Source organism: Rutidosis leptorrhynchoides, chromosome 5 (genome assembly GCF_046630445.1).
Source record: "Rutidosis leptorrhynchoides isolate AG116_Rl617_1_P2 chromosome 5, CSIRO_AGI_Rlap_v1, whole genome shotgun sequence".
NCBI classification, from domain to species: domain Eukaryota; kingdom Viridiplantae; phylum Streptophyta; class Magnoliopsida; order Asterales; family Asteraceae; genus Rutidosis; species Rutidosis leptorrhynchoides.
Window position 1 is genome coordinate 389,624,318 of NC_092337.1, and position 16,692 is coordinate 389,641,009.

General features: G+C 35.7%; 1 protein-coding gene across 1 annotated transcript; it reads left to right on the forward strand.

The window, feature by feature from the left end:
* The first annotated feature begins 11,611 nt into the window (after positions 1-11,611).
* On the forward strand, positions 11,612-12,421 carry LOC139849810 (uncharacterized). The gene has a single exon (XM_071839432.1). It carries the CDS (start codon positions 11,612-11,614, stop codon positions 12,419-12,421), a length of 810 nt encoding a protein of 269 aa, XP_071695533.1.
* The last annotated feature ends 4,271 nt before the right edge of the window (positions 12,422-16,692 follow it).

Here is a 16,692-nt window from a genome sequence, read left to right on the forward strand (position 1 = left end):
GAAATGAGTTTTACACAACGTTTGACCGTCTAGTTTGACCAATGATATCACGAACTATACAATATATGATAATTATACGTTTGTGTATATATATGTATATATACATATTTAACATGATCTAAGGATGTTTTAATATCTCATTTTGTATTAATAACAATAAGTTATAAGTGTATTTTGAAACTACTAACTTAAGTTTTCAAAACGATAACCATACGTAACGTTATTTGACATAAATACTTATGATCTATAATGTTTATACATATATCGTATAAGTAATGTATTTAATCACTTTTTAAGGACTTAAATACATAAAAAAATATAAGTGTATTCACAAAAGATAGCTATATTTGAATCCTCATTCCATTTTTCACAAAATTTCTATACGTATATCTAGAGTATATGTACTCGTATCATACTTAGCTCCTATACGTATTTACTATTGGTATATACACATCAAATCACCACCTAACCAGCCCTTGTTACTACCCTAGGTATAAGGTAATTGCTTTTGTATGATTGTTTGACAAATACACAAGATTACAAGCTTAAAAATTTTGTCCTTGCCCCCCCCCCCATATCACGTTTTTAAGGAGACTCATGGATCATCATTTTGATTCATTTTAACTTCCAATTTCTAGCTAAAAACACACACTATTTCAAGAACCTTAAACTCCATAACAATCCAGCAAGTTACCAAGAAGATCTAGCCATAAAAACCTTACTTAATCACCATAAGAAAACCCTTACAAAAACACTTCAAGAATCCTTTCCAAGAACACAAACTTACTTCCAATCTTTCATCCAATTCCATCACCCTTTTGGTTCTAGGTTCTTACTCCTCTTTTACAGAAATCTTGTCCAAGTAACTTGAGGTAGTAACTTTGTTCATAACCTTATTCGATTCATATATATATAGCTATCTTATTTTATGGTATAAAATTTTAACAACAAGAACATAGTTTGAATGTTTTCAAACTTGTTTGCAAAATAAATAGATCCTTCTAACTTAACTTTTAAAATACTTCAAGACCTGTAATATATCATAAATATATGCTAACTTAACAAGGTAAAACTTGGTTTTTCAAAGAACACCTTAAAAACTGTTTTTACGACGTCGGAGTGCAACCGGGGGCTGTTTTGGGTTGGATAATTAAAAACCATCTTAAACTTTGAATTGGAGGTTTATTTTCTGGAAAAATGATTTTTACTATGAATATGTTAACACATAAAAATTTCATGATTTAACTCAAAGTATAAGTATTTTTAGAAAATTAATCATTTAAGGTTGTTTACATGATGGAAAATGATCAACTTCATAAGTTTCACTAAAGTTTGACCTATGACCTGTGATTTTGAATACAAACTAAGGTATTTACAGTTCATAGTCTTAAAGAGGGACTCGATCCAAGGAAGTGGCAAGTTGAATCAACGAAAACGGAGTTGTAACGAAGAAACTATGACCAAAACGAGATCGGATATCTAAGACTAGTTTAGCTACGAAAATAATTGGAGAAAATTAAATAAATCACATCTTTTTAAAATAACATGATATTTTATATATATGTACTCATAATTTAATTTTATATGGTTCAGGATCACCCGTAAACAATACGAGAAGATTAATCATAAGATCCCATGATTGTACGCAACACGTCATTTGACAACACCGGTACCGTGGGTCAAGATTAATCTCGACCAGTACATATACGATGGGGGTTTTTATTTATTTCATTGGGGGTTTATTAAACACCTAAAAATGAACCATTAAAATTGAATTACTAACATCGGACTGCTAACTACGGACTAAGGAATTTTTAAAAGTATTAAAAGTATTATAAGTATATATATGTGACGTTTGTTTAAAAAGAAAAGGTATTGATATATTATATATGGATAGGTTCGTGATATCAATCGGAGACAAAGTCAAAATTACATATCTTCAAGACGAAAGTGAGTATATAGTCCCACTTTTAAACTCTAAATATTTCGGGATGAGAATACATGTATTTTATGTTTTACGTTATGGACACAAGTAACTGAAAAATATATTCTACGTTGAGTTGTACCACTGGCATACTTCCCTGTAGCTTGGTAACTGTTATTTACAGCGGTATTGTAAACGCGAATCCTGTTGATAGATCTATCGGGCCTGACAACCCCAACCGGACTGGACGACCAGTATTCAACGGTTGCACAGTACTTCGTTTTGTGACTACACTTGGTACGGTGTAGTAAGATTTCATAATAAAGGGAATATGCGACGTGATTAAATGTTAAGTATGGTTACCAAGTGCTCAACCACTTAGAATATTTTTATTAAAATGTTTATATATGAAATCTTGTGGTCTATATATATATATATATTGCTGCCGGCATTAAACCTATATCTCACCAACTTTATGTTGACGTTTTAAGCATGTCTATTCTCAGGTGATAACTAAAAGCTTCCGCTGCAACATGTTGAATTTAAGCAAGATCTTGAGTATGCATATTTGTGTCAAAAATAAAACTGCATATCCGAGGAATTGTAATGTAAAATATGCTAGAAATCGTATTGTTATCATCACATGTAAAGTTTGTAAGTCTAAGATTATCGCTAAACGATAATCATCTTTATATTGTCTAAAGCTTGTATTAAAATAAGAGTTATGGTTTGTAATGTAAAATAAATGCAGTTGTTCTTTTAAAAATGTCGCATATAGAGGTCAATACCTCGCAATGAAATCATACGTTATCTAACTCGTTCTTATGGTTAAGGACGGGTTATGACATGTGGTATCAGAGCGGTGGTCTTAGCGAACCAGGTTTGCATTAGTGTGTCTAACTGATAAGTTGTTAGGATACATTAGTAAGTCTGGACTTTGACCGGATCTGATTTAACAACCATTGCTTATCATTGTTGGTTAAAATTTATATGTAAATATTATGTAGTACTAATGGGTTAGTTGTTGTGTGATAGATGTCGGGCTCAAAACTTGTTATCACATTCAGCGACTCTGAACCAGAATCTTCAGATGGTGTTCCAGTCATTAACCTATCCGATGATGAAAATAATATCTTTGGGGAAGACTCACAAATTCCGGATGAACCGACTATAGAGAACCCGGAAAGTGAACCCGAGGAGGAAAGTGAACCCGAGGAGGAAAGTGAACCCGAGGAAGAAATACAGGAAATTACAAAAGACAAGTTCGAACTAGGAAAGAAACGAAAGGCTAATGAATTAGAAAATTCAAATCCCGAGTTTAGTAAGGATGATGTGGCACCAACTCCACTAGACACTACCACCCCTATTCCCGCTATTCCTATTCGTTCTATCCCGGCATCCAGTTCTTCAGCCCCACCGCCAAAATGTAGGCAGACAGCTAGGATAAGCGTTAGGCCATTCCTTGAACCTAAACGTCCTAGAAAATAGACCAAACGATGCACTGCCGTATTAAACCATGGGATCATATAATGTTTTGTATAATATTATTAGTGTGGTGTGCTTAATATTCGATGTAAGATAAGCATATGTAAAATAGTGAAGTATGAAATGCAATAATTTTCCATGGTTAAGTATTATTTAGATTGTAGTAATTGGTTCTGTACTAAGCTATTAAGTATGAACATTAACGGGTAGGTACTACCCTAGATATAATTATAAAATGCTAATAAGAAGAAAAGGCTTTTATAATAATACCTGGTTCATATTATTAATAAGCTATAATGTACTATAAATACACACTACATCTATAATATTCCATGTGAATAATTATTTTCTTTCATTAGGAAATGGCGCGATTGAACCGAATGACGGAACAAGAAATCCAGGAACTCATCAATCAGCGAGTGAACGACAGAATGTTATGGGTCGAGGCTGCAAGAGGTGCTGCAGTTAACCCAAATCCTCGTGTGGGGTGCACTTACAAAACTTTTCAAGCTTGCAAGCCCTCATCATTCAGTGGAACAGAAGGACCGATCGGTTTAACCCGGTGGATAGAAAAGATGGAGACTGTGTTTAAAATAAGTGGTTGTGTTGAAAAGGACATGACCAAGTATGCATCGTGCACTTTACAAGATAGTGCACTCACGTGGTGGAAAAATTATGTGAAGGCTGTAGGAGGAGATGTAGCTTATGATACTCCTTGGGAAGAATTCAAAACAATGTTAATCAACGAGTATTGTCCAAGGAACGAGGTTAGGAAGTTGGAAGATGAATTACGAAGCCTGAAGGTTGTTGGTACTGAAATCACCAACTACAATCAGCGATTCATGGAATTAGTTTTGCTATGTCCTGAATTGGTTCCAACCGAAGAACGGAAAATTGAAATGTACAAAGATGGTTTGCCCAAAAAGGTCAAGGCAAATGTTACAGCATCGAAACCTAAGACAATTCATGAAGCTATAACCATGGCAAACGAGCTAATGGATCAGGTCATCATGGATAAGAAAGTATCCAATACTGATGTGAAGGTATCAGGTAACAAAAGAAAGTGGAATGGAAATTATGATCGAGGTAACCAACAACAATCTTTTAAGAAACAAGAAATCACGCAAGGTGCGGGTAGTGGTTTAAGCTTTGGTTATAAAGGACAAAATCCTTTATGCAACCGATGCCACAAACATCACTCTGGTTACTGTAATGTGGTATGCAACAAATGTAATCGAAAGGGTCATCTTGCTGAAGATTGTAGGGCTCTCGTTACAAATACAAATGGTACCAAGACTCCTGCCACTAATGCAAATAGAACTGCTTTGGCTACTGTTACTTGTTATGGATGTGGGAAACAGGGTCATTATAAGAGCCAGTGCCCGAATCCAGAGAAGAATATCGGACCTGCACGAGGGAGAGCATTTGTTATTAATGCTAGAGAGGCGTGTGAAGACCCGGAGCTTGTTACGGGTACGTTTACCGTTAATAACTTATCCGCATCTATTATATTTGATACTGGTGCTGATAGAAGTTACGTGTGTAGAGACTTTCACGCTAAATTGAATTGTTCATCATTACCTCTAGATGCTAAGTACATGATTGAGTTAGCTAATGGTAAACTAATTAAAGCCGATAAAATTTGCCGTGATTGTAAAATAAATTTAGCCGGAGAAACATTTAAGATTGATTTGATACCCGTAGAATTAGGAAGTTTTGATGTAATAGTCGGCATGGACTGGATGTCCAAAATAGGAGCTGAAGTTGTGTGCGCCAAGAAGGCAATTCGCATTCCTCGTAAGAATAAAATGCCAGTAATGATTTATGGAGAGAAGGGTAACTCAAAGCTAAAACTCATTAGTTATTTGAAAGCTCAAAAGTGCTTGAAGAAAGGGTGCTATGCTATCTTAGCACATGTTAATAAAGTCGAAAAGAAAGAAAAAGAGAAGTGCATCAATGACGTGCCTGTGGCAAGAGATTTTCCTGAAGTATTTCCGGAAGAGTTGCCGGGATTACCTCCATTTAGATCTGTAGAATTTCAAATAGATTTAGTACCAGGAGCTGCACCAGTGGCTCGTGCTCCATATAGACTTGCACCGTCCGAATTAAAAGAACTTCAAAGTCAGTTAAAAGAATTACTAGACCGTGGATTCATACGACCAAGCACTTCACCGTGGGGAGCTCCAATTTTGTTTGTTAAGAAGAAAGATGGATCTTTTAGGATGTGTATAGATTATCGTGAATTAAATAAGTTAACTATCAAGAATCGGTATCCACTACCGAGAATTGATGACTTATTTGATCAACTGCAAGGATCATGTGTTTATTCAAAAATCGACCTAAGATCGGGTTATCATCAATTACGTGTCAAAGAAGAGGACATTCCGAAAACTGCTTTTCGGATACGTTATGGTCATTACGAATTTTTGGTCATGCCGTTTGGATTGACGAATGCGCCAGCTGTATTTATGGACCTCATGAATCGAGTTTGTAGTCCATATTTAGATAAGTTTGTTATCGTTTTCATTGATGATATTCTTATCTATTCCAAGAGTGAGCAAGAGCATGAACAGCATTTAAGGTTGATATTAGAGTTGTTGAGAAAAGAACAGCTATATGCTAAATTTTCTAAATGTGCTTTCTGGTTGAAAGAAGTGCAATTTCTTGGCCACGTTGTTAGTAGCAAAGGAATTCAGGTTGATCCAGCAAAAATTGAAGCCATTGAAAAATGGGAGACTCCTAAGACACCAATGCAGATACGCCAATTTTTGGGTTTAGCCGGTTATTATAGAAGGTTTATTCAAGATTTTTCCCGAATAGCTAAGCCGTTGACAGCGTTAATGCAAAAAGGGAAGAAATATGAATGGACTTCTGAGCAGGAGAGTGCATTTCAATTACTGAAAAAGAAGTTGACTACGGCGCCTATTTTATCGTTACCAGAAAGGAACGATGATTTTGAAATATATTGTGACGCTTCGCGACAAGGTTTTGGTTGCGTTCTTATGCAACGGAAGAAAGTTATTGCATACGCATCCCGACAATTGAAGATTCATGAGCGGAATTATACGACGCATGATCTAGAATTGGGAGCAGTCGTGTTTGCATTGAAGATATGGAGACACTACTTATATGGGGTTAAATGCACTGTGTTTACTGATCATAAAAGCCTTCAACATATTTTTGATCAGAAACAGCTGAACATGAGGCAACGTAGGTGGGTCGAGTTAATAAATGACTATGATTGTGAAATTCGTTATCATCCCGGGAAAGCGAATGTGGTGGCTGACGCACTAAGCAGAAAGGAACGAGAACCAATTCGAGTACGAGCGATGAACATAAAAATTCGCATGAATCTCAACTCACAAATCAAAGAAGTTCAACGAGAAGCACTTACTAAAGAAAATATAGGAAATGAAATAATGAAGAAGTATGAGAAGCAACTCGTTATGCGGGAAGATGGAATTCGATATTTTGCAAATCGTATTTGGGTACCGAAGTTGGGTGGATTAAGGAAGTTGATATTGAACGAGGCACATAAGACAAGATATTCGATACATCCTGGAGTTGGAAAGATGTACCAAGATCTTAAGACACATTATTGGTGGCCTAATTTAAAGACAGACGTTGCAACATATGTTGGGGAATGTTTAACTTGTTCCAAAGTCAAAGCTGAACACCAAAAGCCGTCAGGGTTACTTCAACAACCAGAAATCCCAGAATGGAAATGGGATGGTATTACCATGGATTTCATCACGAAGTTACCAAAGACTGCCTGGGGATACGACACCATTTGGGTGATTGTTGATCGTCTCACCAAGTCTGCACATTTCTTGCCTATAAAGGAAACGGATAGAATGGAGAAACTATTACGATTGTATATAAAGGAAATTGTTTCAAGGCATGGAATACCTATTTCCATTATATCTGATCGTGATAGTAGATTTACCTCAAAGTTCTGGCAATCACTACAGGAGGCACTAGGAACTCGTTTGGATATGAGCACCGCATATCATCCGCAAACCGACGGGCAGAGTGAAAGAACAATTCAGACTCTTGAAGACATGCTCAGGGCATGTGTGATCGATTTTGGAAACGGATGGGATAAATATCTACCATTAGCAGAATTCTCGTATAATAATAGTTATCATGCGAGCATTAAAGCTGCGCCATTCGAAGCATTGTACGGAAGGAAGTGTAGATCTCCTATTTGTTGGAATGAAGTAGGAGATCGACAATTAACTGGTCCCGAGATCATATACGAAACGACTGAGAAGATAGTACAAATCAAGGAGAGATTGAAAACAGCCCGTAGTCGCCAAAAGAGCTACGCCGATGTCCGAAGGAAACCATTAGAGTTTTAGATCGGTGACATGGTTATGCTAAAGGTGTCACCTTGGAAAGGTGTAATACGTTTCGGTAAAAGAGGTAAACTGAACCCAAGGTATGTAGGCCCGTTCAAGATCATCGAACGCATTGGACCGGTAGCTTATCGACTCGAGTTACCGCAACAACTCGCCGGAGTACATAATACCTTTCACGTCTCAAACCTTAAGAAATGTCTTGCAAAGGAAGACCTCACCATTCCTCTTGAAGAAATCCATGTCGATGAGAAACTACAATTCATCGAAGAACCAATCAAAATCATGGATCGTGAAGTTAAACGGCTCAAGCAGAGCAACATACCGATCGTTAAGGTTCGTTGGAATGCTCGAAGGGGTCCCGAGTTTACTTGGGAATGAGAGGATCAAATGAAACAAAAGTATCCACACTTGTTTCCCGATGACGCAAAATAGGTATAATTTTAAAATTTCGGGACGAAATTTATTTAACGGGTAGGTACTGTAATGACCCGCACTTTTTCGATCAATTTATACTTATAAGATTAATATTTACATAAATTAAACCTTACCAACATGATAAGCAATCCAAATTGTTGAGACTTATGTTTTTGAAATGAGTTTTACACAACGTTTGACCGTCTAGTTTGACCAATGATATCACGAACTATACAATATATGATAATTATACGTTTGTGTGTATATATGTATATATACATATTTAACATGATCTAAGGATGTTTTAATATCTCATTTTGTATTAATAACAATAAGTTATAAGTGTATTTTGAAACTACTAACTTAAGTTTTCAAAACGATAACCATACGTAACGTTATTTGACATAAATACTTATGATCTATAATGTTTATACATATATCGTATAAGTAATGTATTTAATCACTTTTTAAGGACTTAAATACATAAAACAATATAAGTGTATTCACAAAAGATAGCTATATTTGAATCCTCATTCCATTTTTCACAAAATTTCTATACGTATATCTAGAGTATATGTACTCGTATCATACTTAGCTCCTATACGTATTTACTATTGGTATATACACATCAAATCACCACCTAACCAGCCCTTGTTACTACCCTAGGTATAAGGTAATTGCTTTTGTATGATTGTTTGACAAATACACAAGATTACAAGCTTAAAAATTTTGTCCTTGCCCCCCCCATATCACGTTTTTAAGGAGACTCATGGATCATCATTTTGATTCATTTTAACTTCCAATTTCTAGCTAAAAACACACACTCTTTCAAGAACCTTAAACTCCATAACAATCCAGCAAGTTACCAAGAAGATCTACCCATAAAAACCTTACTTAATCACCATAAGAAAACCCTTACAAAAACACTTCAAGAATCCTTTCCAAGAACACAAACTTACTTCCAATCTTTCATCCAATTCCATCACCCTTTTGGTTCTAGGTTCTTACTCCTCTTTTACAGCAATCTTGTCCAAGTAACTTGAGGTAGTAACTTTGTTCATAACCTTATTCGATTCATATATATATAGCTATCTTATTTTATGGTATAAAATTTTAACAACAAGAACATAGTTTGAATGTTTTCAAACTTGTTTACAAACTAAATAGATCCTTCTAACTTAACTTTTAAAATACTTCAAGACCTGTAATATATCATAAATATATGCTAACTTAACAAGGTAAAACTTGGTTTTTCAAAGAACACCTTAAAAACTGTTTTTACGACGTCGGAGTGCAACCGGGGGCTGTTTTGGGTTGGATAATTAAAAACCATCTTAAACTTTGAATTGGAGGTTTATTTTCTGGAAAAATGATTTTTACTATGAATATGTTAACACATAAAATTTTCATGATTTAACTCAAAGTATAAGTATTTTTAGAAAAATAATCATTTAAGGTTGTTTACATGATGGAAAATGATCAACTTCATAAGTTTCACTAAAGTTTGACCTATGACCTGTGATTTCGAATACAAACTAAGGTATTTACAGTTCATAGTCTTAAAGAGGGACTCGATCCAAGGAAGTGGCAAGTTGAATCAACGAAAACGGAGTTGTAACGAAGAAACTATGACCAAAACGAGATCGGATATCTAAGACTAGTTTAGCTACGAAAATAATTGGAGAAAATTAAATAAATCACATCTTTTTAAAATAACATGATATTTTATATATATGTACTCATAATTTAATTTTATATGGTTCAGGATCACCCGTAAACAATACGAGAAGATTAATCATAAGATCCCATGATTGTACGCAACACGTCATTTGACAACACCGGTACCGTGGGTCAAGATTAATCTCGACCAGTACATATACGATGGGGGTTTTTATTTATTTCATTGGGGGTTTATTAAACACCTAAAAATGAACCATTAAAATTGAATTACTAACATCGGACTGCTAACTACGGACTAAGGAATTATTAAAAGTATTAAAAGTATTATAAGTATATATATGTGACGTTTGTTTAAAAAGAAAAGGTATTGATATATTATATATGGATAGGTTCGTGATATCAATCGGAGACCAAGTCAAAATTACATATCTTCAAGACGAAAGTGAGTATATAGTCCCACTTTTAAACTCTAAATATTTCGGGATGAGAATACATGTATTTTATGTTTTACGTTATGGACACAAGTAACTGAAAAATATATTCTACGTTGAGTTGTACCACTGGCATACTTCCCTGTAGCTTGGTAACTGTTATTTACAGCGGTATTGTAAACGCGAATCCTGTTGATAGATCTATCGGGCCTGACAACCCCAACCGGACTGGACGACCAGTATTCAACGGTTGCACAGTACTTCGTTTTGTGACTACACTTGGTACGGTGTAGTAAGATTTCATAATAAAGGGAATATGCGACGTGATTAAATGTTAAGTATGGTTACCAAGTGCTCAACCACTTAGAATATTTTTATTAAAATGTTTATATATGAAATCTTGTGGTCTATATATATATATATATTGCTGCCGGCATTAAACCTATATCTCACCAACTTTATGTTGACGTTTTAAGCATGTCTATTCTCAGGTGATAACTAAAAGCTTCCGCTGCAACATGTTGAATTTAAGCAAGATCTTGAGTATGCATATTTGTGTCAAAAATAAAACTGCATATCCGAGGAATTGTAATGTAAAATATGCTAGAAATCGTATTGTTATCATCACATGTAAAGTTTGTAAGTCTAAGATTATCGCTAAACGATAATCATCTTTATATTGTCTAAAGCTTGTATTAAAATAAGAGTTATGGTTTGTAATGTAAAATAAATGCAGTTGTTCTTTTAAAAATGTCGCATATAGAGGTCAATACCTCGCAATGAAATCATACGTTATCTAACTCGTTCTTATGGTTAAGGACGGGTTATGACACACCTCCAATATGCGGATGACAAAATTATTTTTGGAAAATGGAACAAAGTCGAGGTTAGAAATATTTTGAAAATTCTTAAATGTTTCGAGGATCTATCGGGCCTAAAAATTAATCTCAACAAAAGTAGTGTTTATGGTATTCGTACGACCACTTCCAAACTTGCTAGCTTAGCTTCGTGGTTTAATTGCAAAGAAGGGTCTTTTCCATTTAGCTACCTTGGGCTCCCAATTGGGGCTCAAATTTTTTCGTATAATACTTGGGCACCTATTCTCGAAAAGTTCAAAAAACGTTTATCGGCTTGGAAAGCTAAATCTATCTCTTTTGGAAGACGTCTCACGTTAATTAAAGCGGTGTTAACTAGTCTCCCACTTTATTATTTTTCACTTTTCAAAGCACCGGCTAATGTAATTAAAGAACTTGAAGGGCTTCGTCGTGATTTTTTTGGGGGGGGGGGGGGGGGGGGGATCTCAAGATGAGAAAAAAATGGCATGGGTTAAATGGGAACAAATACTTTTACCTTACGAATTTGGTGGTTTAAATGTTTGCTCCTTAAAAATTAAAAATCTTGCAAACCTAACCAAATGGTGGTGGAGATTCCTCTCGGGTGAAAATGTTTTTTGGGTTCGCATTATCAAAAGTATTTATGAAATTGGCGGGGGTTTGGGATGTTCTACCTCGCTACCCGAGATCAAATTGAAAAATCTCTCGGGTCGCCCTTGGTATAATATTATTAAAATTGAAGACACCCTAACTAAGTTAGGGTGTAATCTTTCTAACGCTTTTGTCAAAGATGTAGGAATTGGTGCGGATACGAGATTTTGGATTGATAAGTGGATAGGTGACGTACCGCTCAAACACGCATACCCGAAACTTTTCAAACTCGAGGCTACACCAGATGCTTACATTGCCGACCGTTTGGATGTAACGGTTAATCCGTTGATTTCCAAATGGAATTGGATCATGACCCCGAGATGGCGTACTGAGGATGAAGTTTTTGCTCTTATCGAATCCATCAGAGCACACCCTTTTTCGCATTCACCTGCTATCCAGTCTCATCCATCTGCTGGCCCGTGGTCCTGGAAACATGACCCGTCGGGTCTGTTTTCCACCAGCTCGTTGGTTCAGTTACTTAGCTCTCTAGCCGCTGAAAAAGTTCTTTCTTCACCTCCCCAACCTACGGACCTTAACCCACTCATCCCGCAAAAAATTGGTATCTTCATTTGGAGGGCGAAACAAAACAAATTGCCCGTTAGAGTCGCGCTAGATAAAAAGGTATTGATCTCCACTCATTGAGATGTCCGGTTTGTGATGATGATATTGAAACTCTACAACACACGCTCCTAACTTGTAGTTTTGCCAAAGACATTTGGGAAAGAATTCAAAAGTGGTGGAATCTCAATCATCTACCTATCTCAAGTATTTTCGACATTGCACAAAGTCCAAATCCGTTTTTAAACTCCAACCATGGGGTATCCATATGGCAAGCCGTTGTTTGGGTCACGTCCTATCAAATTTGGACTCATAGAAATGCCCGTACATTTGGAGGTAATTGCCTTAGCTCCTCAAAGACCGTGGCAGAAATTCAAAGCAAAAGTTTCGAGTGGATAAACGCCCTTTGGAAAAAAGGATCGTTAAATTGGTTAACGTGTTTCACGAACCCTAAAAGTTTCGATTCATCACTCGCAAAAGTAGGTGTTGTTTAAGGTAGGTTTTTTATGCCGGATCCTGCTGAATTATTACCTAGAGGGGTCTAAGTGGTTTAGGCTCGATTGCTTTGTCGCTGCATTAAATCAGCACTGTATTTCGGGTCCTAATCCAGCTTGTTTTTATACAAGTTGATCCCTCTTAGTAGTAACCGATGGGTGAAGGCTTTTTCCTAATTTTTTAAGCTTTCTTTTCGTGTTTAGTTGTTAGCTCTATGATTGTAGCATAAATTGTATATTGCCCTAAGGCCTTCCTGGTTGTTTCTCTTCTTTTTAATATAATTTTGTTGGCTTTTCAAAAAAAAATATATATATATAACCAAGAGTAGATATATATTTTAGCATTTCATATTAAATCGGATTTATTCATTAATTACAAATTGTCATTCGATTCAATAAACATCAATAATTCAATATCTATATACATATTTAATGGTGACCCGTTTAAATCATGCATATCCACTCTAAGCGGATCAAATCGGATAAGATAAATCAGATGTTAATTGTCATCCCTATTGAACAATCTCATTTCCTACAAAATCTGAAACAATGCGAATTTTATTAATTGGGTGATGATCCTATACAACTAAACATGCTATAATATGTTGTACTTTATGATATCTTGAAGCATATTTAATTACCTACGACTAAAAGTTACTGTAATTGACTAGGAATCACTCTCCTTGTTAAGATTATCTAATGTAAATCTAAATACTTCAATTCTCCGAACAGTTTTAAAGTTGTAATAGAAGTGGAAAGGATAAGATCAACCTGGTCCACACGGACCACACATGGGGATCTAATTTCTACAAAACTAGGGCCCACTTGGTTCATAATTATGTAGTGTAATTGTTGGTAGTCAAAGATGGATAATGAATCTTTCGATTAGATATTAAAAATTTTCTAATATAAACTGAATACTTAAATGTAACACATGATGACATGAATACTTCAATTAAATAAATAATTGTCGTTTCTTAGTTTTATATGTTAGATATTTGGCTGAAAAATAAAATTTACAAAATTAATCATGTATGTATATAAAACAATTATAAGCAGTATTGTTAACAATTTTAAAATTGTATGAGCTAATACAAAATTCACATTCTCACGACGTAAATTATTAAGATATGTTATTTTCATTAAGTCAAAAACAAACATCATATTACTTATTCAGTTTTGTATCATTAAGTCCTAAACAACCGGGGCCAAATGAGAAAAGAGCTTAATTAAGTAAATGTTATTTTGGTGACAAGGCCGGTGCTAACGCATAAACACATATGATGTCCTCTATGAAACAATCGTGAAATGTCGTAAGTGTTACAAGCATCAGAATTGTTAGACTAGTTATTTAGTCCATGTTCTCTATTATTTAGACTTGCCCATTTTACATTGATAGGGTTTAGTCCTACATATGGATATGTATTATGTACGTGGATGATATTCAAAATAATAATGAGATTACTTTTCAACACAGTCACGCTCCCTCTAAACGTAATTTTATTTTTTTATTACCAAAAATAACTCTTGCGGCCTAATTTCTCCCTTATCTTGTCGTCTTCATCATACATGGCACCTAACCAATATGAACAAATATACACTATCACTTCTGGCGATCATCTTATCCCGGTTCAACTCGACCTCGACAAATTAAACTACACTCATTGGAAGATGCTCTTCACGACCCATCATGCAGGCTTCAATGTCTCAAATTTCATCCTTCGGCTGTCCACTAATGAAGAAAGAACAAATCCCGATTGGATCAAAGTTGACGTAGTAGTCTCCACTTGGATTTTCCCTTGAGAATCTATGAATCTTTACTCAAGCGACTACTAAACTCGAAACCAAACAAAGCATATGACACATGGATCTTTCTTGCCAAGGTCTTTCAAGACAACAAGCACTCTAAACCCATGAAACCTGGGTGCGAATGTTGAAGAACACGACTTGGTTATGCACGCCGTTAATGACCTGAATGTAACAGACTGAATATGGGCCTAGACGTGAGATTAATAATTTGCCCAAAAATCGAGCTTTAGGATATGAAAACTGTTTAAAATTCTGTTGTTATGTGTTATTTATTTCAATACGAACAAGCCGTCGTTCGTGCGAACGAGTGGCTGTTTCGTGAGAACCATATGCTTGATCGTACAAACGACATGTGGTGTTGGAACCTTGTTTGTTAAGTTGGTCCGTATGAACAAGATGATGGTTCACGCGAACCGTGTGCTGGTTTGTGCGAATCAGGTGTTGATCGTACGAATGACCTTTATGACCAAACATTTTTAGCTAAACCTACTAGAACAAAGGACATCATGTCCATACGCATGAGATGAGCATTCGTACGAATCAGATCTGGTTCGTACGAGCCAAACTGTTAGTGTTGAGTCTTTAAGTGATATCGTCCACATGAATGAGGTAGTCGTTCATGCGAACGAGTGCCATACGTGCGAAAGACTTGGAAGTTGTTGTTTATTTGGTGATTTTGTTATGCTGATCTGATTTGCTGTTTAATAGTTTGAATATGTTGTTTTAGCCATGGAATTACTTGTTTATAGTTGGTAATTGGTAACAACTGTTGTAGGTGCGTTTATACTATACCGTTGAATAAAAAGAGCAAAGAAATAAAAAGATGACTTTGTTAAAATAAACCGTGCTTACAAAGGATGAGCGGATTCAAAAGTAGGTTCCATGCTCCAATGCATAAAATTTTAAACTATGGTTGGGCACCTCAATAATCCTAAACTCTAACGGGAGTGGAAAATCGAATCCTCAAAAGGGATAAAAGAATAGAAAATAAGGTACCTAGAATAAGGAAGTGAAGGTCATCTTTTATAGGGTGAAGGGAAGCCTTTTACATTAATTTTCTAGCAACTTGGGACAAGAATGATGCATAAAAATGATGAAAAATTCGGATTTAAATTCAACTACAACGTTTTTGGTTTTGTAACTGTCTCCACGTGCTGAATCAGACAAAATTTATAAAATAAAAGTTGTAAAGTGTTGTCTTGTGGTCATCCGAACACTTGATTCGCCTTAAACGGAGACCACATGAGTAAATTATGGCCAACACAGTGCATCAAATTTCGGAATCTGCACGGAGCAATCGTCTTTAATCGCTTCTAGCCGCCATCTGAGGTCGATTAAGACCAAACTCATAAAATGAAAGTTGTGCTTTATACAACATTAGGTTTACTTTAAGGTATAATCACATTTTCATTATTATTGTTCTTATAAAATATTATGTTTATCTCTTTTATCTCCTTTATTACTGTGATTATGAGTAGTTAAACACCCTTAGAGTGTTGGTTTCGGTAAAAAGGGATAAACTATGAGTCAGATTTGAAACTTAGGTAAGTAGGGCTGGCGACCTGAGTGGCGAGGCCATCGGCCCAGGACTTTTAAAATCAGAAAACTTTTTCGAACAATGTCTATGGTAATTAGAAATTTATTTGTCTGTTAACGTTTCACGCTGGCGGCCGTGTATGGCTAGCCGGCGGCAGAACTAAAGAACAATAGGTTGCGAGAGTCTGGTAAAAGCTTGGTTAAACTGGCAGCAGTCTGTGGTCAGTCGGCGACCTCGATTGTTCAATACCAGCCAGCGGCTGGATAACAATAGCCGGTGGCTTGGTCTAGACCGAAGACCGATACTCTTTTTTAAATGCTTTTTGTTGAGAACACTTACGGGCTTGGTTAAATAGACCTACTGTTCTAAATTGATCCCTTATATTGACTTAGAATCGTGATATTGGTACATTAACGAATTGGACCTCTTAATGTATTCAATGTACGCGGGTGAAACCGCCGGATTAAGTCTCGAAGTGTAATCATACGTTTAACCTTAGTGGTACTTAGGTAACA